Genomic DNA, 25,483 nt, shown 5'->3' with positions numbered 1-25,483 from the left:
TTACATCTGTGATTGTGCACTGGCATGTGATATCAAAACAGTAGGGGTGACACAAGGATCTGTCATCACTCTGCTTACTTGTCAGTCTAGGTAATAATAGCTCTTAGTTTCTTAACCTGTCTTACTGCACAATAACTCTAAGGTTTTTATTTACTAATTGTGTATTTGTCCTTTTGTTGTATCATATATACATACTGGTCTGCCAGTTGGTTTATAGGTTAAGGAGCTGCTAATGAGCTGTTTCTTGTGGCTCAACAGTGTAAAGTTTGATTTCCTCAGCCTCCATTACCTAACTGTGTGACTGAGTAAATCAGTTAACCAGACACAGATCCTCAGCTGAATCTGAAAAATGTACATGGAGATCAGTTCTCTACCCTGGAAAACATAAATAAATACTTGCTGTTGCTATTATTTGGCTTTGTTCATGGCTGAGGAGGATCCATAGATCAGTGGGCCCACTCAGGTAGCAAGTATTAAATAAATAAATCTATTTTATTTCTGTTACACTTCTGGGCCGGTAACAAATATTAAATAAATAAATAAATAAATAAATAAATGACTCCACATCAGACTAGATAAGGAGTCCAGGAAGTTTTTGCATTTCTGGGTAGGTGCCAACTGGTGGCACAGTAGTGTGGAGGTTAATGTTGTTGCCTAACAGCAAGAGGTTCTCTGGTTCAATTCTCACCAGGGGTGCCTTCTCTGTGGAGTCTGCATGTCCTCCCTGAGTTTGTGTGGATTTCTTCTGGGTACTCTGGTTTCCTCCCCCATTTGAAAGATATATGTCTGGAGTGTTTCTCCGCAGGCATTTGTTAAAGATAAGCTCTCCCCTAGTCAGACTTTCCCAGTCAACAAATAATAAATAAATTCTGGAATCTGCTCTTTGGTCTCACCTCTGCCCCTAAGATGTTCACAGAATGTATCTTTATAGTCACAGCTTACCAGATATTGGAAGAGAGGCAAGATGACTGGCTCCTTGCTTCATCCCTCATGAAGGATCTGATACAACTCAGGCTGTTTCACTCTTTGGGAATTACAGTGAATTACACTTTCTCCTCAGTCAGACCCTTGTTTTCATTGGTTGTATTGTAGATACAAAAATTTTTGTTATGTATTTTGCCCCAGGGCAGGTTACTTTCTCTGCAGAGAGCAGTAGCTCTCATTTACTCTTTGCAGCTTATGCTAGTGGATATATGCCCCAAAGCATTAGGCATCATGGTAATGGCAATTATTACCGTATTCCATGACAGACAAGACAAGAGAATATTACAGTGAATGGTTCAGGCCCAGTGGTGCCAGAATCTTGACCCCCAGTAGACCTGTTTGATAAAGATATGTTTACTTTCAGCTCCAATCTTCAGTAGTTGCTGGGTATCATATTTAATGTCAGTAAATCCCTTTCAGTTGCACACTTCTCAGACATCATTCACCACAGACATGTCTGTTGTGCAATGGGGTGAGACACTACAACAAGTAGACAGTCTGAGGCATATAGTCATCTTAGGGGTAATTATCACCACATAATAATTGTGTTCATGAGGCCTGGGGGAAAACCCATTTTGCACCTCAGACCAGTAACAAATGTCCCACTTATATTTCTCTGATAGTCACGGGGGGTGGGGAGTGAACTCAAGGATGCTCTCATTGTTAATTGGCATTGGCTGTTTTCATAGACTACATAAGTATTACAAGTGTGCTATTCAATAAGGGTGTACAGTCATTTGTTTGTTTGTTTTGCTTCTAAACCCTAGAATTGTGCATGTTGTCTTAAATCAGGAGTGAACACTGGCATTTATTGTAACATTATTTTACTGAATCTCCCTTTGAAAATGATTGCAGGTCAGTGTCTGGTTACTTGTTTCATTCCCCACTACAGCAGCAGTAACACATTGCCCAAACATAAACCTGACATTTGGTGTGTACACTGCTGTAAGGTAGCCATGTACTTATTACATGCAATAGATTTAAATACCTGACAGTATAGACTTCAATTGGGGTGTCACATCCACATTAGTCAAAGTGACCCAATCACCTAGAGCTAATCTCTACACTGCTAAATGGCTAGCCAACAAATATAGCTTGTTGTGAGATGTACTCATTTTAGTATACTTTGCTATGTGTTAGAATGGAATTGGAACTTTTAACTGTTCATGCTTTAAATATGTTTGCCTCTTCATTCGACAGGAGCTTGTTTCTTGATTAAGCCATTTTCAAATGTTCTAAATTTCACTAGTACAGTTCAGCTTGTTTTTTGATTATGCCATTTCTAATGTGTTTTAATTTCATTCTTAAAATTATTCATGCTCTATGTTTTGTAATAATTTATTAACAACTTTTTTTCTGGAAATACGAGTGTGTATTATATATGCATTTGCTGTCAATACATTGGACACAATATACCATGTTTTACTGCATCATGGTATTGCTCATCTTCACTCATTCTTCCTTCTGGTAATTATGGCTTGAATAACTGAAGATAAAATGCAACAATTTAATACATATTAAGAAGATCTGTATCTAACTACATTAATACCTTAGCACAAAAGTAGGAAGTACCAAACTGTAAAAAATAAAAAGTTCCGTACTGACAGACAAAAAAAGTCCTTTATTCACAACTATTACGATAATCCAACAACTATGAGCGCTTTCGTCTGCACAAAGCAGACTTCTTCAGAACGGTACTTTTTATTTTTTACATTAATACCTTCTCAGTGCAAGACTTGTTCTGGTATCTTTCAGTAAGGAAGACACTGCTTTTGTAATTTCCAGTCAGAAGGAAACACCAATAAGGTGGGCAGAACCCAAAAATTATGATTTACTGTTTCAGTGACTTCTCCTTGTAGATCTACTGTTATGGTGCATATAGATGTTATGTACAAATGATCATACGGCTTTTCAGCCTACAAACTGATACAAAAGGAAGCCTCCTGCACTGGGTGCTTATCACCCTTCTTCTGTCCTTCTATGTCTGGAGAACTTTTCCGTCTTGTGGCTGATGATTGGCTTCCCTGTAAGTATATGATTTGCTATCATTTTCCGTTTTATCTTGTGTTTCCTGTCTTGCAACTTGTGCTTACTGAATACACTGAGATTAAACTGGATGGGGCAGGGTACATTCTCATACCCTTCCATGTGACACCATGTAGCATGCCAGCTGGATATGTGCATACCTCCAAGTTCAGGAGTAAGAGAAACTTTAAAAATGTGCAAATCTGGGGACAGCAAAAGGCAAAAACAGCATTTTGTCTGCTGTAAGACTTCAATTTCATTTTCAACACATTGACAAAATGGAGGATTAAACAGAAGCAGACACGTGCCAGAATGGGTTCTAAGATGATTAGATGGGTGGACATTTGGCTGGCACAAAAGAACAAGAAGAGTGCAGCAACAGTAATGAACCCTGTCTGCTGAGAACTTCATAGCAAGTAGGTAGCACTGGTTTAATGCATTTTAGCTTATTTTTAGCTGTGAAAGTGCAGGGCTTAGAAATGGAGGCAAATCTTTACTTGTATATATAAAGTGGTACATATAACACTCTATATGGATCATCTGCACACAGTTAAGGGAGCAACTGCTGGTGATAACAAAGTCTGACCTATGGTTATGCAGAGTGGCGTGCACTAGGTGAAACCTTTTAAAGCTATCCAGGTGAAAAGAGGGGTGGCATCAGTTGGAGTTCATTACATAAAAGCATAAAGCTATACAGTTTGAGGGACATAGTCTGTGGATAAGTATGAGCAAGTGGGTTTAGTGATGGGGAAACAGAGGACTGAAAGTATCTGTGTGTAAACTTCACCCCTATGTTTTATCATGCAGATTTGTTTGTTAGAGAAATGTGTCTAAAGCAAATGTAGTGATTTAGTGTTTGTAAGGAAAAGTTATTTCAGGGAGTCCAGTGGTCATAATCCATTTATAGTGAGTGCAGGTGAGATTGTACCAATAAATGGTAAGTGCATTTCTTTGTGCCAGCCAGGAGTCTCAGACTGACAGAGCAATTTGATTAGAATCACAGTACTGTGAGGGCATGGAGGTTTCCAGAATAAATTAATATCTGATGATGTCATTCTCTTTCATTCCTCAACTGATGGGTCTTGGATCTGAACTCTAATCCTGATTGGCCACATTTACGTAGACATCTGGATCCAACTCTCGAGCTCTTCCCTTTATCCATAATACCTCAGAGCCCTGTAATACCTCAGATCTTGTTTGCCTCTTCTTCGTTTCAGATGTGGATTGTACTCTCTCAAGATTTAGTGTTATTTTTCAAAGCCTTTTTGTGAGTAAAAGTAGAATTTTGTTATAATTCTTCTGACTATCTCCCTTTCAGCCTTCCTCCCTTTCTAATTATTGTTTTTTTATGCATTAGGCTTTAAAAAAATCCTTGTTTGTCTTTCTTTGTTGCTAAAATGTATGAAAAGCCAACAGGTTTTAAAAAGTGTACTTGCTTTTGACATCTTCTTCTTTTTCTTTCGGCTGTTCCCATTAGGGGTTGTCACAGCGGATCATCTGTTTCCATTTCTTCTTGTTCTCTGCATCTTGCTCTGTCACGCCAACCACCTGCATGTCCTCTCTCACCACATCCATAAACCTTATCTTAGGCCTTCCTCTTTTCCTCTTACCTGGCAGCTTCATCCTTAGCATAGTTTTCCCAATATACCCAGCATTCCTTCTCAGCACATGTCCAAACCAACGCAATCTCACCTCTCTGGCTTTGTCTCCAAACCATCCAACCTGGGCTGACCCTCTAATATGCTTATTCCTAATCCTGTCTACCCTCGTCACACCCAGTGCAAATCTTAACAACTTTAACTCTGCCACATCCAGCTCTGACTCCTGCCTTTTTGTCAATGCCACTGTCTCCAACCCATATAACATAGCTGGTCTCACTACCCTCTTGTAGACATTCCCTTTCACTCTTACTGGTACTTGTCTGTCACAAATCACTTCTGACACTCTTCTCCATCCACTCCACCCTGCCTGTACTCGATTCTTTGCCTCTCTTCCACACTCGCCATTACTCTGGACTGTTGATCCCAAGTATTTAAACTCATCCACCTTCGCCAACTCTACTCCCTGCATCCTCACCATTCCTCTATCCTCCCTCTCATTCACACACATATATCCTGTCGTAGTCCTGCTGACCTAAGATACCTAATTCTGATGCCCACAGACAATACATATACTGTTTAGGAGTGGCCTACCTTGAAACCTCTTGTTAGATATGTGCAGGCCTCAGTTCTCAGACATTGAGTGATCGCCTCAATAAACTATTCTTAAAAGAGTTGCTTCCTTCTTTTGCTTCTTCTACTGATGTTTCTGTTTTAGGGACTCAAAACCCCATATAGAAACAAAAATCCTCTTTGGAGTCCAGGGAGCACAGAAAACCCTCTCCTGCCTGTTCTTCGAAACAGGTACCAGCCTTGAAGCCAACAGCTTAATTAATGAAAAGACTAGATCCAACCCCATTTGGATCCAGCATTGGGGACACTGAAATCTCCTAGGACCCAGAGCCCTTGTTAATCACCAGAGCCTATTTCTCCATGGTTGCAATAACCCTTCTTACAGGAGATGCCAAAGAGAATGTCAAAACTCCCTTCCACATTATCTTTTGTCAGGTCCTTCTGGAGCCTATCCAAAGTAAATGTGGCTTGGATGATGAAGAAGTTCCTCAGGGCTCACATTCAGATGGGGGTATTGCTGTCTCTATGTTACATCAGATCTGTGAGCCTCCAACCAGTTTCTCATCCACTTATTTCTTCTTCTCTGATCCATCCAGTGATTTTGGAGCCTTTGTATCTGAGAATCTCAAGAGTCAATGAGTTGGATGTGAAGACAGCTAAGTCTTCAACTCTGACTGTGTCTCTGACTCATTTGGTGCTGATTTCCTAGACCAGGGTGAGTCTTGGAACCAAAACATCAGCAGTGGATCGGGGGGGGTGGGGGGGGGGTGTTCTGCTCCAAGGTTTTCAGAGCCATCCCTGCCCATCGGCACTTCTGCACTGGATAGCTCAGGCATGACCCCTCCCTTGCTGTAGTAGTGGGGTTTTGGCTGTGCCTGGAGCTTCGGTTCCAGTGAGGTTGACTTGGTCTTCTTCCAGTCCTTATGCTTTTGTGGTGGTGGAGAGGGCCTTTTCTAATCTGAGAGTCTACCCTACTCTTATTTCCAAGGAACCTACCCTTCTTCCACCATCAGTGCCAAGTTCTGAGCCACATAATTTACTTCCACAGGGTCAGTGGACCCATTCAAGTTTCCAGTGAGTTCCTGTATAGGAACTTCTCCTCTCTTCCAATACCTCTTCAGATTATTCTGCGTACGAGGTCCCCCAGAAGAGGTTGTTCAAAAAGGAGGCACATAGATTCCCCTTAGGAATCTTTAACTAAAGACACTGACTTTGATGAAGGGGAGGGATCCTCCAGGTCTCCACCTGAAGACGTCTCCTTTGGAGACATTCTAGTGATCCTTAGCCAGAAAGGTGGATGGTCTTCTGATCTCCCTTCCTAGGAGGAGTCAGTGTTCCTGGAAGCTTTCAGGTTTGGCCCATCCACTTCTTGGGTTACCCCCCAGCTGATGACCTTATAGATCTTGTGACTCACTTGGCATGGAAGGAACCAGATACCATGGAGCCCATCCCTTGTCAACCCCCCGATCAGTTCCTGGCCCTGCCAAAAGACTGGCCTCATTGGAGCAAGAGATTTCCTGTGGATGCGATTGTTGTGGTGGTGGCCACTTAAGAAAGAAATGGCAGAACAGAGCTCTTCTGTCCACCCTCCTAACAGACAGTCTAGGTCAATGGACAGGTTTGGAAAGTACATTTACATGTCAGCATCCTTTGCTGTCTGGTCACTTAATTATTTGGCACATTTCACCAGATTGCAAAAAGACTTGATTAAAGAACTGTTCCTAGAGCCATGTCGGTGGAGGAGCAAGAACAGTTATCTTCACAGCTGGGCACTATTCAGTCTATTTCCAACATGTCCATGAGGTTAATCTCTCATGCAGCTGAAGGTTCCTCATGGGCAGCAGGTTCAGGCATAGCCATTAGGAGACATGCATAGATGGGCTTATGAGATTTTGTGGAGCCCTTCAAGTCTTCTTTTATCAATGCTGCCTTTGATGGATCTTCTTTGTTTGGCCCAACAGTAAAAGAAATGCTGTCCCATAGTGTGCAAGATGGCAAGACCGTGTCTACCATGGGAATACATTTTTCTACACCACAGAGATCATTTTTCAGGAATCAGTGCAGAGGTAAAAAGATGTGGCTCCCTAAGTCACAAGGTCCTTTCCAGGACACACGAGAGTACACTTCCCGTAGATGCAGGGAGGGAGTTCCAATGGAAGATGCCATCCTCACAGCAGAGGTGGTCCACAAAACCAAGGGTTTTGAGATTCTTTCTCAGATAAACTCTTCCACAGCTCTCAAAGGGTTGCCCGACTGCTCTACTCTGCAGGCAGTTAGGGGGGGTGCTTATCTCTGCATCCGTAAGCCTGGACATCAATTACAAATGACACTTGGATGCTAGGTATTATAACCAGAGGCTATTTCATTCCCTTCCTGCAAATCCCATCAGTCAATCAGAAATGACTCCCCAATGTTCCACCCAATCAGCAAGAGTTAGCAGCCTTAGAAATTTAAAAGCTGCTAGGAAAAAGAGTCATCCAAGAGGTGTCACCAGACCTGAGAGGTTTTGGAACTTACTGAAGGTAATTTTTAGTGCCAAGGAGAACAGGGGACCTGAGACCCATTTTGGACCTCAGCAGTCTGAATTAGTTTGTAAAAAAACACAAGTTCCATATGGTCACAGTTCAGTCCATTCTCCCTTTTCTATGGAAGGATGATTGGATGTGCTTTATCGATCTCCAGGATGTGTGCTATCACGTCAAAATGAACAGATGATCCCATAGATATCTACAGTTTCGGCTGGGTGTCAGTCATTATCAGTTCAGAGCCCTGCCTTTCATCTCATCACATCCCCCAGGGTCTTCACTAAGTGTATGGCAGTGGTAGTAATTCACCTGAGGCTACTTGGATGCTGAGTGTTTCCTTATTTAGATGACTGGCTCCTTACTGCCCCAACCAGACATCTCCTCAAGAAGGCCAGGAGCTACTTACTCCAATTATGTCAGCCTTTGGAAATCACAGTGATTTATGCCAAGTCCCATCTACATCCTGTTCAAATCTTAGAGTTTGTAGGATCTCACCTGGACACCTCCAGTCAGTTGGCCTTTCTTCATTAAACAGAGTACAGTCCATAAGACTATAGGTGAGACAGATTCTTTCATACCATTCTCCCCCAGCAAGACTGGTCCTTTAGGCTTTAGGTTCAATGGTGGCTGCTGTAACCTTGGTCCTGATGACTTGATTCTATATGCGTGTTCTTCAATGGACTCTAGCTGTTCAATAGTCAATTCTTCTACATCCACTGTACTCTATAATGAAACTTACTTGGGTATGCAAAAATTTCCTGCTTTGGAGGGTACATTTCAACAAAGTTTGTCAGGAACGTCCGTTTGTGTTTCCACCCCAGGTAACCACAGTGACTAGAGATGGTTGGGGTGACAAGGCACATGGTTACCCGAAGAGACCAATCTGTATATCAGGTTCTATATTATAACATCGAAGTTATGGAACATCGAATACAATATGGTCGACACCATATTGTCGAAGTTCCGTAACTTTGAAAATGAAAAAAAAAAATTAAAACTGTAAATTTTTATCCTAATGAGTTTAAGCAGGGGGCAAGCCCCCCTGCACCCCCACACCCCCCGCTACATAAATATACCAACTCTGAAACTGCACTACTTTGCAGTAAACGGAAATTTCCCCTTACGTAGATTTCCGTTTACACGCCCGAGATTCTGAGTGTTTGATATTCTCGTGCCGACAATGTCAGATTCGACATTGTCGGCTTTCGAGAATATAATATAGACCCGTCTATCAGTGTACTGGAGATGAGGGTGGTCATCCTAGCATTACAAGCCTTTCAGGACTTCCACACTCCTAGGATGACTGCTATCCGAAACGACAACATGTTGGTACAGTAAACTCTTAGTTAACCGGCACCCATGGGGACTCGTTGATGCCAGATAACTGTAGTTTCTGGTTGCTTGAGAGTTCCTATTAAAAATAGGCCTGACTAATACTGTATCCTATACTATTTGTTTGGTTTGATTGTTCTCAGATTGGGAAGAGAGGGGATTTATTCCTATCTTCCTTTTTAAAACTCTAAAAATGTAAGGTATGTTTCTGCAGAGGGAAAGTAGAAAGTGCAATGCATGAAAATTGTACTGTATTTCTTAGATTATTTTTGCTGGTTGTTTGAGAGTGCAGGTTATTTGAGTTGTGGTTAACTGAGAGTTTACTGTAGTTTGGTGCATCAATAAACGGGGGTATCCCGATTTTTTCCCCTTTGTCGAGGAGCAGAGTGCGGCAGTGGGTAATTTCCTCCAACCACTTTTTTATGGCAATGCAAATCCAGGGGAACTCCATCATGCTAGCAGACAGACTCATCAGGTCCATTCTGGTGTCTCACTAGTGTAACCATTTGGTGGTGTGAAGTATTTTCTGTTGATGGGGTCAATCTTGCTGCGATCTATTTGCCTCTCCCCAAAACAACAAGTGCAGCAGGTTCTTTGCCTTGATCCCTCCTCTGGGGGAGTCACTGAGAGACAGTCTAGTCCACGTTTGACCCTCTGGGCTCCTCTGCACTTATCTTTCCATACCTCTAATCCCCAAATTTCTTCAGACGGCACTTTGGTTGAAGAGCATGGTTATCTTCATTGCCCCTTTTTGGCCTCTTCAAATGTAGTTTCCTTTCCTGTGGTCTCATTTTCTATATTCACCTTGGATATTGGATACAGATCTGATCTCTCACCCCTTGGGGATGACACATCTGGAGATTGCAAGCCTCAAGTTGACTGCATGGTTTCTCCAATTCCAGTGATGGTTAGACAGCCAAGGCTTTCCTCCCCGGTCTGTCATATACTGCTATCATCCCCAAAAGCCTCCATTAGGAACATTTACAAGAGCAAATGGAAAAGATTTTCTTACTGGCTCCATCAGAGAGAGAACAATTCCATTCTACTGCACCTCTTCCTGCTGTCATAGATTTCCTTGCTTCTGTTTTTCAAGAAGGAGCTAGTTTTTCTGCCATCAAAGCTCAGTTAGCAGCCATTTCAGGTTATCATACTGGAGATAATACTTCCTCCCTAGCTTCTTCCAAATTGTGCAAAGCTTTCCTTAAAGGTAATTTTTTTTGGTTAGACCTCCAGTAAAAGACCTTATTCTACCCTGGGATCTTGTGCTGTCACTGTAGGGTTTGACTCAGAATCAGACCCCTTTTGAGCCATCAACCAAGTATAGTATCATGTTTCTTTCATGGAAAATTGCCTTTCTATTGGCCATTACTGCAGGAAGATGAGTTTCTGAACTCCAAGTACTCTCCTGAAAATCCCCATATTTGGTTTTCCACACAGACAGAGTCACATAATGTATTAACCCTTTTTTTCTGCTCAAAGTAGCCTCAGAGGCTAACATCAATCAAGCCATTAACTTTCCTGTTTTCTTCCCCAGTTTTTCTAACAAAAGTGAATACATGCTTCCTTTATTAGAAGTGCATAAATAGCTCTGTTTATATTTACATAGGACAAAGAATTTTAGAAAAATAGATCAGGTGTTCATCCCCTTTGCCTCCAACAGGTTGGGAAAACCAGTTTGGAAAGTTAACTTAGTTAAGTGATTAACGTGACTGCATTATCGTTTGTTTATACTCAACGAGACCTGTCTCTGCTCAGACCTCCACTAGATCTATGGCTACTTCATTTGATTTTTGGTTCAGAGCTTCTGTTGATAACATTTGTGCTGCAGCTACTTGGTCTAATGCTTTACTTTTATTGTTCATTACAAATTGGATATGATTTATCGAAACAGGGCTGCTTTTTGCTCTGTGGTTCTCTGAAATATTCTTCTATGAGGGCTACCCAGGGTACATGTAGCTTGGGACTTTGTCCCATCAGTTGAGGAATGAATGAAAATGACAACTTCAAATACTGAAGATGTTAAGTTGTCTATCTCGCCTTCATTCTTGCTGGATGCTTTCGGAGCCGATCCACGGCTCCGACTCGGCCACTCTAAAAGCTCGAGAGCTAGTTCCACCGGCTCAAGGCTCCCCTATATCCCACAATGCTAGGCGGTAACTCCTCAGATCTCATTTGCCGCTATAGCGATCGAGGTGCTTTTCAACTGGCTCGCCAGGTTAGTTTTAAAAACTAGTTGTTATCTTAGATAGACCCCCTTTTAAGTTAGTTTTCTTCATAATTTTATAAATTAGGTAATTTCCTTCCATTCCTAGTTCAGTTTTCCCCTTTTTTTCCTAAACTCACTAGAGTTCTTCCCTTGGGCTTTAGGCCCAGTCCCTCCCTTCCTAGTAGTTGGAGTGACTGTGTTTTGTAGGGATTTAATTTTTCTAAATTACTTATAATTTAATTTAAATTTTAATAAGTGTAATCGGTGTGTGTGTGTGAGTGTGTGGTTACACTTTTTTCTTCTTTAGACATGTCTAAGGAATCAAAGGTCTCAGGCTTTAAGAAGTGTGACTCATGCTGTCAGAAGATGTCGCTGACAGACGGTCACACTTCTTGTGTATACTGCCTGGGACCTTTGCACCTGCAGAACTCTTGTGCTGTTTGCCATGGCTTCAGCCCTAGAGTCCTGCAGGAGCGTAATAATAAGCTCATTCTAAGGGGCTTATTGAAGCCTAAGGGTCCCCCGACTCAATCCTCGGGGAAACCCTCGAAGCCTCCCAGACCTTCGGCTCTGGTCTCTGAGTCGTCCTCTGGGGCTCCGAAGGCTGTTCGAACATCAGCTCCGGCCGGAGCCGATGACTCTCGAATTCATGTCCCTACTATTTCCTCGGCTCCGGCCGGAGCCGAGGAAGACATCGCTGAGTCGGCTCCGATCAAATTGTTGGAACCGACCTCCAGAAAAAGGTCCCGATCGCCATCTATCGGCTCCGTTCATTCAGCTCCAGCATCACCATTGCTGTCTGAACGGAGCCATAGATCTCACTCCTCTAGGTCGTCGAGACTATCAGATCATGACCTTCAGAGGGTAGTGAGTCGACTTCTTAAGTCTGAGGCACTGGCCCAGATGCTTCAGAGTCCGACTCAACAGTCGAGGACTATTCCCATTACTCAGAATGTTCCTCCTCTGACTCCTTTGAGTTCGGAGCCGGGGCGACTCTGACCCGAGACTGTGGTGGCGTTGGAACCGATACCGTTCTTCGGTGCCGTCGTCTGCTCCGATGTCTTCCTTGGAAGAATCTCAGTGCCGGACTTCCCTCGTCGGCTCCGAGGGGGTGAGTGGCATCGGACCCTTGTCCAACCCCGCTCTCCCTCTCGGTGCTTCGGCGCTGGTGAGTTTGGCTCCGACATCGGCCTCGGAGCCATCACTGTCGGTGCCGGGGGAGGTTTTCAGCTTTTCGGAGCGGAGACCTCTGGCTCTGCCTGACAGAGGTGCCTTTGAGGTCATGAGGAGCGTGTTAGAACCTGGTTCAACTCCACAGTCGGCTCCGTCTGCCCCTCCCTTCACGGTGCCTCCGGTGATTTCTACTCACTCTCTCATCCCGGACCGTAGAGAGCCAGCTCCTCAAGTATCCTCAGTGGGGATCTCCTTCTCTTCCGAGGCCTCTCCTGACCCGGTAGGAAAGCCCCCTAGGAAGAGGCAGTGCAAGAGGAAGCACATTGACTCCCCTGAGTCTGTCACCTCTGACACTGATTTAGAGGATTCTGAAGGTTCCCCTCATTCCCCCTCTGAAGATGTCTCCTTTGCAGACATCCTCGAAATCTTAAAACAGAGGGGGAATTGGCCAGCCCTCAACCCTTTAGAGGATGAATCGGTGTATCTTGAGGCATTTGGCTCTCGCCCTTCCACCTCCTGGGTGTCCCCTCCCTTTGACCCCCTCATGCAAGTGGTGGCAAAGAAGGCCTGGACGGCTCCTGACTCAGTGGAACCCACCCCCAGGAGACCATCAAAATTTATCACTGCCCCCAAGGACAAAGAATTTTTAACCAAAGGCGTCTCTGTTGATGCTGTGGTGGTGGCTGCGGCCACCAAGAAGGAGTTAGCTGATCCTTCGGTGCCTGTTCATCCTCCTAACAAGGAGTCTAGGTCTATGGACAGGTACGGGAAGCGGATGTTCTCGTCAGCGACCTTTACTATGCGCTCGCTGAATTACCTGTGTCATTTCACTCGTCTTCAGAGGGATTTGCTCAAGGAAGCGAGCAAAATGTTAAAGGACCCAACAGCTGCGGGTTTTCAGGATAGGATGAACTCTCAGCTGGCAACCCTTAATTCTATAACTAACTCCTCCATGCACCTCCTTTCATATGCGGCGGATGGAGCGAGTAGAGCGGCAGGTACAGGTGTGGCCTTGCGTCGGCACGCCTGGATGCAGCTATGTAACTTTGCGGACCCTTTCAAGGCGTCCTTCACTAACTCCCCTTTTCATGGATCATCCCTCTTTGGTTCTCAAGTGAAGGAAACCCTGACTAGGTGCGAGACTGATGGCAAAACTCTCTCTGCCGTCAGAGTCCGTTTTTCTACTCCTCCTAGGCCTTACCCCAAAGGCCAGAAGGGGGGAAAGATGTGGTTCTGCAAACAATCTCAGGGAGATTTGCTTGACGCACAGAGTCGATTCCCCTCTAGAGGCCGAGGGGGGAACAATAATGGTAGACACCGTCCTAGAGGCAGAGGGGGCCCGCAGAATCAGGGCAGTCGAGAAACCTTTTCCGACAAGCCGTTTCAGCATCCCTGAGGTGTTGCCCGACTGTCCACCTTCGGAGGCAGTCGGGGGAAGATTATCTCTGTACCCAGAAGCCTGGCTATCCCTAACTCAAGACAAGTAGGTACAGTCTATCATTTCCGAAGGCTACAGAATCCCATTCTTTTTCATTCCAAAGCAATCCAAAAAATCCCTTCCAGACGTTCCACCCAGTCAAAGGGAGCAAGCAGCACTAGAAATTTCAAAGCTGCTTGCAAAAAGAGCCATTCAACCAGTTCCAGCAGATCAACAAGGATCTGGAATCTACTCCAAATTCTTTTTGGTTCCAAAGAAAACAGGGGACTGGAGACCCATTTTGGATCTCAGCAACTTGAACAAGTTTGTCAAGAAAGCAAAGTTCCGGATGGTCACGCTGCAGTCCATTCTACCCCTTTTGGGGCGGGACAACTGGATGTGCTCAATAGATCTCCAGGATGCGTACTATCACATCAGAATGAGTCGACGCTCCAGGAGATTCCTCCGCTTCAGGCTGGGAACCAGTCATTTCCAATTCAGGGCCCTGCCCTTTGGACTCACTACAGCCCCCCCGAGTGTTTACCAACTGCATGGCAGTGGTCGCCTCTCATCTGAGACGACAAGGATTCCAGGTGTTTCCATATTTAGACGACTGGCTCCTTACAGCCCCCAACAAGCATCTTTTGCTTCTTGCCAGAGACTACACTTTTCACACATGTCAAACACTAGGCATTTCAATAAATTACGAAAAGTCTGTCTTGTTGCCTTGTCGTGTTATTACCTTCATAGGCGCAAATCTAGACACAGTCAACATGTCAGCCAGACTCACAGAGCAGAGAATAGCAGACATACACAGACAGGTCTCTCTTGTCTTGCAGAGTAACAAAGTCAAAGCCAGATTGATCCTGAAGGTCTTAGGGATTATGGCGGCGGCCATCCCTCTTCTACCATTAGCTCGCTTCCATATGAGAATCTTACAATGGATGCTCTTCACACAATGATCTTTCCAATGACTTCCAATGTCCCATCCTATTCGGATAACACAATCGTGCAAGAATCATCTCTCTTGGTGGATCACATCTCCCCAGCTCCACCTAGGGAGACCTTTCGTCCCTTCCCCTCCGGTTGCTACAGTGACAACGGACGCCACCCTGATCAGGTGTGGGGGGCATTACCAGGGCAGGACGGTCCAAGGCATGTGGCAACCTTTCATAGGTTCATAGGTTCATAGGTTCATACTAGGCTATCTGCCCAAGGGCATTTATAAGCCTAGCCCATAGTTATTTGGCTTTCGCCACCCCTTTAGTTTGAATAAAACTATGCCTATTATTTTGCTGTGCCTCTGTCAAGCAGTGACACTGAAGTAATCCCTGGGGTATATCTGCGATCCCCCATCCATTGGTCAAGATTCCTCTTGAACAAGGCCAGCGAGGTGCTCTGCCTCACATGCACCGGGATTTTGTTCCACAGCATAGGGAGTCTCTGGGTGATGAATCTGTCCCTCCAGCACGTTCTATTAATAACCGTGTCAAGGTTTAAGTCTCCTGCCCTTGTGGTTCTGAGGGATCTAGATTTTTGAGGTGAAGCATATTCATCAAATCAGGGTTTGACATGGCCTTATATGTCAGGCACAGGTCACCTCTGAGCAAGCGGTATGAGACTGAATAGAGCTGGAGTTCTTTCAGTCGGGCAGCATAAGACATATTTTTGAGACCCTTTATCCTTTTGGTGAGGAACTTTTGGGGCCTTTCCAGCTGCTGCAGGTGTCAGGTCAGATACATTCCGAATGGGGCATTGTACTCAATCATAGGTCTAATGAGTGATGAGTACAGGGGGACGATGACCTCCCTTGATCTAGATGTGAATCCCTTCATGATCAGGTGGGCAATGTAGAAGGTTTTCCTAACCACTTTAGCAACATGAGTGTCAAACGAAAGGCTACTGTCAACCTGGGTCCCCAGATCCCTGATGACTTCTTCTGTGCTTAGTGGATTGCCACCTATATGGTAGCTAGGGGTAACCTTGTTTTTCCGAAGGGTATGACTATGCATTTCTTGGCATTTAACTTTAGGCCATGGCTCTGGCACCAGTTATCCGTTTCTGTGAGGCCCTTCTGAAGGATATCTGTGTCAGATGTGTTTTCGACTATGGCGCCCAGTTTGCAGTCATCTGCAAACTTTGTCAGCCATAACCCTCCTGTGTTTGCTTGTACTTCAGAAAAGTAGATGCCGAACAAGAGTGGACCCAGGACTGAGCCCTGTGGGACACCACTTGTGACAGGCTTTGAGTCTGACATGGCTCCAGCAACTCTGACCCTGTGGGTTCTGTCACTTAGCCAGTTTGCAACCCATCTTGTGATGTATGGGTTTACATTCAAGCTGATGAGTTTTTCGATGATACCTGAGTGGGGTATTGTGTCAAAGGCCTTTGCCAGGTCAAGGTAGGCTGTATGGACTGCCTTTCCCTCATCAATGGCCTTGGTGACTGTCTCGAAAAAGTCAACCAAGTTTAAAAGGCATGATCTGCCTTTGACAAAGCCAAACTGGGTTGGATCCAAAGTCTGCAAGTTCCCTATGTCTTTATTTATGAGTTCCATTATGATCCTCTCCATGGCTTTGCAGATAAGGCTTGTCAAGCTAATGGGACGGCAATTTCCAGGGTCGGTGGAGGCACTGCCCTTGTGAAGTGGGACCACAGTCGCCGTGTGCCACTCCTTGGGTACGTATCCTGAGGTGAGGCTAAGATTAAACAGCTGTCCTAACTGCGGGTTTAATTCCTCATTGAGTTCGTGGAGCACACAGCCGGGGACACATCCGGTCCCATGGATGCTGTGTTTTTTGCTTTGGAGAGAGCAGTTCTCACCTGGGCGTTGGAGATGTTTGGGGGGCTACAATCCTCTGGTATAGATATCTCTCCTTTTGGGGAGAAGTTTGCACTGAACCTGTCAGCCAGTATGTTGGCAATGTGTGTAGGTTCAGTAATCTTCACATCATTTTGAACTAATTCTGAGCATATCTGGGAGTTTCCTCCTAGGTTTCTAACATAGCTAAAGAAGGCCTTATGATTGTCTTTGAGTCCTTGGCGATTTTTCTCTCAAAATTTGCCTTGGATGATTTTATGAGAGCTCTTAGTTTTTACTTATAATGATCAAAGGTGTCTTACCTTTCAAGGATTTTGCTCTATCTTGTAGTAGCTTCCTCCTTTTGTTGTAGAGCTTGTTTATGGCTGGGGTCCACCAGACTGGACGCTTGCCTTTGGTACAAAGAGTCTTAGTTTTGTTAGGGATTGCCTGATCCATGCAGTCCTGTAGGTGCTGGTAGAAGGCATTTGTAAGTGATTCAGCGGTTTGAGTAATGTTTACCACTGGCTCAGGGGCCTTAAAGGAGACCACACTAGTTTTTAGAAGTGTGAAGTCGGCTTTTGAGAAGTTTTTCACTGTGGTCTTTTTTATTTTTCGAGTGCCACTTGCACATAAATGTCCTAGAGATGAGAGCAGTGCTTCTAGCGTTGCAAGCCTTACAAGACTCTCTTCCCAAGGGAACTATAGCAATTCAGACAGACAATATGTCTGTAGTGTGGTACATCAGCAAACAAGGCGGAACCAGATCTTACCCCCTATGTCGAGAGGCACTCAGACTGTGGCAATGGGCGATTTCTTCTCAGCGGTTTCTGTTAGCAACGCATATTCCCGGGAAGTCCAATGTGATTGCAGACAAATTGAGCAGAGCTATTCTCATGCCTCACGAGTGGTCTCTGAAGAATTCAGTGTTAGAGAAAGTTTTTCGAAAGTGGGGCCGGCCTTGCTGCGACCTTTTCGCTACTCCCCAAAACAGCAAGTGCGACGATTTTTTCACCCTCTTTCCCCAACCAGGCCACCCCAGCAGAGACTCTCTAGTATATGATTGGCCCTGGGGACTTCTGTATGCTTTTCCTCCCTTCCCACTGATATCTCAGCTAATACAGAAAGCCATCACTCAGAAAGCTTCCATGATCCTCATTGCCCCTTACTGGCCTCGACAGGTTTGGTTCCCATTTCTCCACCATTATCTGTTGGAGCAACCTTGGCATCTGGACCCAGTTCCAGACCTCTTGACCCATCAGTTGGGTCAGTTGCACCACTCTCTCCCTTCTCTGAACCTCACAGCGTGGTTCCTCCAATTCCAACTCTAGCCAGGCTTCCTCTAATATCTCGCTCAGTTCGAGATATTTTGATAGCCTCTCATAAATCTTCCACTCGGAAGATTTATCATAGTAAGTGGAAACGTTTTTTCCTGTTGGGTGCAGTCAAAGAATATAGATCCTTTCACTGCTTCCATTCAATCAGTTTTAGACTTTCTAGCCGAACTTTTTCACTCAGGTTCGTCTCCGTCTACCATCAAAGTTCAATTGGCAGCAATATCGAACTTTCATGTTGGAGTCTCAGAGTCCTCCATTATGTCTCACAAACTCTGCAAAGCCTTTTTAAAGGGAGTTTTTCTCCTCAAACCACCTATCAGGGATCCTCCTCCTCAATGGGATCTCAACTTGGCTCTAGCATCCTTAATTCTTCCCCCCTTTGAACCTGTGGCTTCATGTTCAGTGAAGTTACTATCTTGGAAAACACTCTTTTTAGTAGCTATCACTTCAGCTAGAAGAGTCTCTGAACTCCATGCTCTGTGTAGTCGACCCTCTTATCTTTTGTTTCATAAGGATAGGGTGTCCTTACGTACTAACCCGTCCTTTTTGCCTAAGGTAGCTTCACTGGCAAATTTGAATCAAACCATTGATCTTCCTGTGTTCTTCCCTAATTATTCGAACAGGTCAGAACAAAAATTACATTGCTTAGACATTCATCGCCAACTTAGGTACTATTTAAACAGGACCAAACAATTCAGGAAGTCTGATCAACTGTTTGTTTGTTTTTTTTGTACGCAGAAGGTAGAATGGGCCTTCCAGTTTCTAAAGTATCTCTCTCTAGATGGCTTACTTCGTTGATTACCCTTGTGTATGAGATCAGACATCAACAGTTGCCATCCAAACCCAGGGCTCATTCAACTAGAGCTTTAGCCACAGCTATAGCTTTCCAGGATAGGCTGCCTATTGATTCGATTTGTTCTGCAGCTACTTGGGCTTCTCCCCATACCTTCATTTCTCATTATAAGTTGGACTTGGCCTCTAGGGACCGAGCCAACTTTGGTTCCACTGTACTCAAGAGTCTGTTCCGATAGGCCACCCGGGACCAGGTGCTAGGGACGCGGTCCCATCCAGCAAGAATGAAGGCGAGATAGACAACTTAACATTTAGAAGTTATGTACCTACCATAACGTTCCATGTTAGTTGTCTTCTTCTCGCCTTCTTTCTTGCGTCCCACCCTCCTTCCCCCCTAGCCTGGACAGACCTAGAGGAGTTTGTTTTGTTCCTTTTATGGAATTTCCTTGCTGGGCTTAGCTTTCAAATGAGATCTGAGGAGTTACCGCCTAGCATTGTGGGATATAGGGGAGCCTCGAGCCGGTGGAACAAGCTCTCGAGCTGAGTGGCAGTCGGAGCCGAGGATCGGCTCCGAACCCATCCAGCAAGAAAGAAGGCGAGAAGAAGACAACTAACATGGAACGTTATGGTAAGAACATAACTTCTAATTATGTACTCACCATAACTATGCATCTGCATTGTCCAGTTTCATTCTTCCTCAACTTCCTGTCCTCTTTCTCCCTGCCTAGTCATCTGGGAGTTACCTGACAGAGTTTTATTTTTGGAACCCCTGCTCCTGTTTGAGCCCCTATCCTTTCTATTGACTTTTTTTCTGTATTGGCTGAGGTTAGGCTTTTTGCTTTTGGGGCATCAAACTTGATGGTATTATTGGGTTCTGAAGCATTATGGGTAAATGGAGGAGTATGAGAGTCGAATCTGAAAATCTAAGTGAATGCGGCTGAGCGAGATCCATGGTTGGATCTGAGACCCACCAGTAGCGGGAGAATGAAAATGGGCAACACAGATGCTTAGTTACAGTTACATAACTCTGATATACCGAGAATCAACTCTTAGGACAAATGGCTAAGAAAGCATCATTTGGATATACTAAAGAGCAAAAGGACAGGTGGTTTGGAAGTGTGTGATTAATGGAGAAGGACAAGGGAGGAGACAGATAAGAGCAGGGGCAAAGAGTTAGACCAGACTTTTGGAGATGTATCTTTGTAGAAAAGGTAGTGCAGGTATGGAAACTGTATATTCAGAAATAATACTGAATATAGGTCAGCCAAGAATGTCAAGAGTGGAATATTTGACAAAGAGTATGAAGGAGATCATGAGGGAACATGTATATCAGCAAGTTGAATTACATCGGTGGACTCGATAGATTTCCATTGTTCTGCTATCAGTTTGTTTCCATGGTTGTGTATGTGCATGTTGACATGGTTATGAGTGGGACATATATGACAAAAATGCATTTTCTCATTGAAGACACACACGAAAGGAAAAGAAAACCTAATTTTTTCATTCCCTTTTTTAAGAATTCAGAAATGCATGTGAATTGCATTTAAAGTGTTTTGATTTAAAGATGTTAAGCTGCATTAGTTACCTATATGAACTATTCACAGTGTTAAAGTATAGGGTTGCAATACATAAGGAGGCGCTGTCTATCAAAGTATTGTCTTCCAGTTAACTTACAGGGACTAGTCCAATATGGCAAAATTTTGTGGCGTTTTGTGAAATGGTGACATAAAAACTGCAATATATTTTAAATTAAATTAAGCAGTGAAGGGTATGCAAAGAATACTTTATTATCGTGCTAGGGTTGATGAAATATTGTGGCCACATTCTGCTTTTTATAATACCTAATGGAAAGCAAAGAAAATACCAAAGCAGTCAATATGTGTAGCCCTTTTTTAAAATATAGTGCCATCTCTTATTTTAGTGAATGAAATATTTGCTTTAATTGAATGTGTAAGCTATCACTTAAAGCACTATGCATTACAAAACAGATACAGTTATTAACAATTACTATAATGTTGTATTGTGTGTTTGTGTTTTTCGAATAGGTGATGTTGGCTGAACTACAGCATATTCAGCAAACAAAAGTCAAAAGCCAGGATGTAACAGAAGTCAAGAATCAAGTCTTGCAGTTGGAGCAGGAAGCTAGAAATGCTTTAGATAAAAATGAACAGTAAGGACTCTTCTGAAAAACATTTTAACATATTGGGCATTATTTCATATATACTTACATAATATTTATATACTCATTCAGTGGATATAAAAACTTTACACACCCCTGTTAAAATGCCAGTTTTTTTGTGATACAAAAAAATGAGACCACAATAAATCATTTCAAAACTTTTCCCACATTTAATGTGACCTATAACCTATACAATTCAATTGAACAACAAACAAATCTGTTAGAGGAAAAAATATAAAAAATAAAAAATGTACAATACGCTGGTTGCATAAGTGTGCACACCCTTAAACTAATATTTTTTGTGTGTGCACACCCTTAAACTAATACTTTATTAAGCACCTTTTGATTTAATTACAGCATTCAGTCTTCTTGGGTAGGAGTCTATCAGCATGGCACATCTTGACTTGGCAATATTTGCCCACTCTTCCTTGCAACAGTGCTCCAAATCTGTCAGATTGCAAGGGCATCTCTTGTGCACAGCTGTTTTCAGGTCACCCCACAGATTTTCTATTGGATTTAGGTCTGGGCTTTGGCTGGGCCATTCCAAAACTTTAATTTTCTTCTGGTGAAGCCATCCTTTTGTTGATTTGGATGTATGCTTGGGGTCATTGTCATACTGAAATGTGAAATTCCTCTTTATCTTTCTAGCAGACACCTGAAGCTTTTGGGCCAAAAGTGACTGGTATTTGGAACTGTTCATAATTTCATCCACCTTGACTAAAGCCCCAGTTCCAGCCGAAGAAAAGTAACCTCAAAGCATAATACTGCCACAACAATGCTTCACTGTGGGGATGGTGTTCTTTTGTTGATGCAAAGTGCCGTTTTTGCGGCAAACGTACCTTTTGGAATTGTGGCCAAAAAGTTCAACCTTGGTCTCACCAGACCATAACACATTTTACCACATACTTTTGGGAGACTTTATGTATCGTTTTGCAAATTTTAGCCGGGCCTGGATATTTTACTGTGTAAGAAAAGGCTTCCGTCTTGCAACCCTACCCCACAGTCCAGACATATGGAGAATACGGGAGATTCTTGTCACATGTAGTACACAACCAGTACTTGCCAGAAGTTCCTGCAGCTCCTTCAGTGTTGCTGTAGGTCTCTTGGCAGCCTCCCTGACCAGTTTTCATCTTGTCTTTTCATCAGTTTTAAAGGGACGTCCAGTTCTTTGCAATATCAGTGTTGTCTCATATTTTCTCCACTTTTTGTTGACTGTCTTCACTGTGTTACATGGTATATCCAATGCTGTGGAATTTTTTTTGTACCCTTCTCCTGACTGATACCATTCAACAATGAGATCACTTTGATGCTTTGTAACAGAGGTGGCTAACTTCACGGCATGGCCTTTGCTGTAGCAGGCAACTGAGCAAATGTCAGGAAAATCCTACTGATGGCAGGTGTGTACCCAAGAAGACTGAATGTTGTAATTAAATCAAAAGGTGCTTGAACAAAGTATTAGTTTAAGGGGGTGTACACACAAAAAATATTAGTTTAAGGGTGTGCACACTTATGCAACCATCGTATTGTATTTTTTTTTTTTATATATATATTATTTCCTCTAACAGATTTGTTTGTTTTTCAATTGAATTGTACGGGTTACAGGTCACATTAAAGGTGGGAAAAGTTTTGAAATGATTTATTGTGGTCTCATTTTTTTATATCACAAAAAACTGGCATTTTAACAGGGGTGAGTAATTTTTTATATCCACTATATATATATATATATATATATATATATATATATATATATATATATGTGTGTGTGTGTGTGTGTGCAGGGGTGTCTCACTGTCTCAGTCTGAGTGAAAGAATGTTAAATATTGATCTAAAAAGACTGAATACTCAAACGCGCACACACACACACACACACACACACACACACACACACACACACACACACACACACACATACACATACACATACACATACACATACACATAAAAAGAAAAAGAAAAATTGAAGTTTTTGCAGGGGGGAAGCATCCCTTCACACTCTACACCACTGCTAATTATATACGCCAACTCCAAGATTGCACTACAGGGAAAGGGCAAATTCCCAGATTGAATCATGAGCTGCCATTTCGCAGGCAGAAAAACAGCAAAAACAGTGTTCACTTTTATGAGCATTTGCTAAAACATGCCACACCCATACACACCCACACACACACTCACACACACACGTGTGTGTGTGTTTGTGTGTGTATGTGTATGTACACGTAAATATATGTGTATGTATATATATATATATATATATATATATATATATATATATATATGTTCCACACTCCACGTTCCTAAGCACCCTGTCGAATATTAGAGCCCAACCTAACACTCTCATACTGGATAACTTCAACTACCCTTCCATTAACTGGGAATGCACTTGCCCAGTGTTTCCTGGAATTCATTAATTCTAATGCCCTGGACCAGCTCGTTGTTACCCTCACTAGAGGTAGCAACACCCTTGACCTTGTCATTACTAACATGGGCGACCGTTTCTCTACACCAGTAGTCAACTCCTCCCTGGTTAGATCTGACCACAAACTAATCACCTTGGAAATCCACATCCCTCCCACCCCACCAGCAAAGGTAACCACCGTGAAAACCTTCTCCAAAGCTAACTTTGGGTTCCTAAAAACAGAGGTGGCTAACTTCACGGCACCCATGCAAATGGACAATAGTTGCATGACTGTCGAATAATACACCAATGCACTGTACAAACACATATACAAATGCATGGATCTCACCATACCCAACAGAACCAAGATGCTCTCCTCCAAAAAAGGAAGCCAATTTGGTGGTCCCCTGCCATAAACAAACTCTACAACAGAAGGAGGAAAGTGATGCAGAATAAGGTGAAGCCCAAGACTGGAGAAACTCCCTTATCAGCCTCAACAAAAAGTTGAGATCCCTCATAAAATCCTATAAAGCTAGCTATGAAAACAGAATTGCAGCAGATGGTAAAGGCAACCACGAGGCCTTCTATAGTCTCCATGGCAATACCCAGATTTGTTGTGAGCTACTGCACAATGGTACCTCCTATACCGAGCCAACATATATTGCCAATGTACTGGCCGACAGATTCAGTGCCCGCTTTACCCCTCTCCCCCCAAAGGACCAATCACAGTACCAGTAGATTGCCAGGCACCCAGTATTACTGCTGCACAGGTTAAAACAGAACTGTCCAAGGCCATGAATACAGTTTCTGTGGGACCTGACAATATCCCTGGCTGTGTTCTACATGAACTACAGAGTGAACAGGCACCTCACCTGTGTGTCCTGTTCAATCACAGCCTCACCTCAGGCTTTGTCCCTACCGAATGGCGCACTGCTACAGTCATCCCTCTCCACAAAGGAAGAGCGACTACAGACTCTGGGAACTATTGCCCCATTAGCCTGACGAGTCTGATATGCAAAGCTATGGAACACATCATCATAGACCTAATAAACAAGGACATAAGGAAACTTCAAACTCTGGATTCCACAAAGTTTGGTTTTGTGAAGGGTAGATCATGCCTGGTCAACCTGGTCGACTTCTTTGGTCAGTCACCAGAGCTGTGGATGAAGGCAAGGTGGTTAATACAGCCTACCTTGATCTGACCAAGGCCTTTGATACCATTCCCCACTCAGGAATCAGAAAAATTCACTAAGCTAGGCATCAACCCCTATATCACTAGGTGGGTTGCAAACTGGTTCACAGATAGATCCCACAGTGTGAAAGTAGCTGACGCCAAGTCAGACTGCTGACCAGTCACGAGTGGAGTCCCACAGGGTTCGGTACTGGGTCCTCTCCTGTTCGGTATCAACTTCTCTGAAGTCCAGGCCAACATGAAGGGACTCTGGCTGACAAAGTTTGGAGACGATTGCAAGTTGGGAGCTATTATTAACTCCCCAAGTGATGTTGACATCCTACAGAAAGGCCTCACTAAGACCAACGACTGGTGTCAGAACCATGGCCTTAAGCTGAATGCCAAAAAATGTGTCGCCATCCGCTTTTGGAAAAAAAAGTTTCCCACGAATTACTACACTGATGGTAGTCCACTGAACACAGAAGGTGTTATAAGAGATCTGGGAACACAGGTTGACAGCAACCTCTCTTTTGACCACCACATTACCACTGTGGTCAGAAAGTTCTTCTACGTGGCACTTCTCATTACTAAGAGTTTTTGCATCCAGGAAGAAAGAGGTCATTGCCTCCCTCGACTCTTCCCTTATTAGACCAGTCATCGAGTACAATGTCCCATTTGGCAAGTGCCTTACTAGATACCTGCAACAACTGGAGAGGCTGCAAAAGCACCTCACAAAGAGGATCCTAGGCCTTAAACACTTCTCCTATATGGACAGACTCAAAACCACCAATTATTCTCTGTCTCATATCACCTACTTAGAGGCAATCTCTACTTGACTTACAAAGCCATGTCTGACCCAGCTCTGTTAGAAATGCTGCATCTAAAGAAATCCCAATCCCTCCGCACCACACACTCCAGAGACCTCAACCTCATTACCACAATCAACAGAACATGCTAGAGGAACAGGTTCATAACC

General features: G+C 43.6%; 1 protein-coding gene across 2 annotated transcripts in view; it reads left to right on the top strand.

The window, feature by feature from the left end:
• CCHR1.PART0H6orf118 (chromosome chr1.part0 C6orf118 homolog) overlaps nt 1-25,483 on the top strand; it is a 1,239,312-nt gene that overhangs the window by 462,411 nt on the left and 751,418 nt on the right. For both annotated transcript variants that reach the window (XM_044069560.1, XM_044069550.1), the window contains exon 6: nt 20,808-20,932. In XM_044069560.1, the coding sequence (XP_043925495.1) occupies nt 20,808-20,932 (125 nt within the window). The remainder of the gene's footprint in view (nt 1-20,807; nt 20,933-25,483) is intronic.

Source organism: Protopterus annectens, chromosome 1.part0 (genome assembly GCF_019279795.1).
Source record: "Protopterus annectens isolate FY-2018-M chromosome 1.part0, PAN1.0, whole genome shotgun sequence".
Classification (NCBI taxonomy): Eukaryota; Metazoa; Chordata; order Ceratodontiformes; family Protopteridae; genus Protopterus; species Protopterus annectens.
Note: the sequence above shows the minus strand (reverse complement) of the source record. Positions and strands in the feature narration are given on the sequence as shown.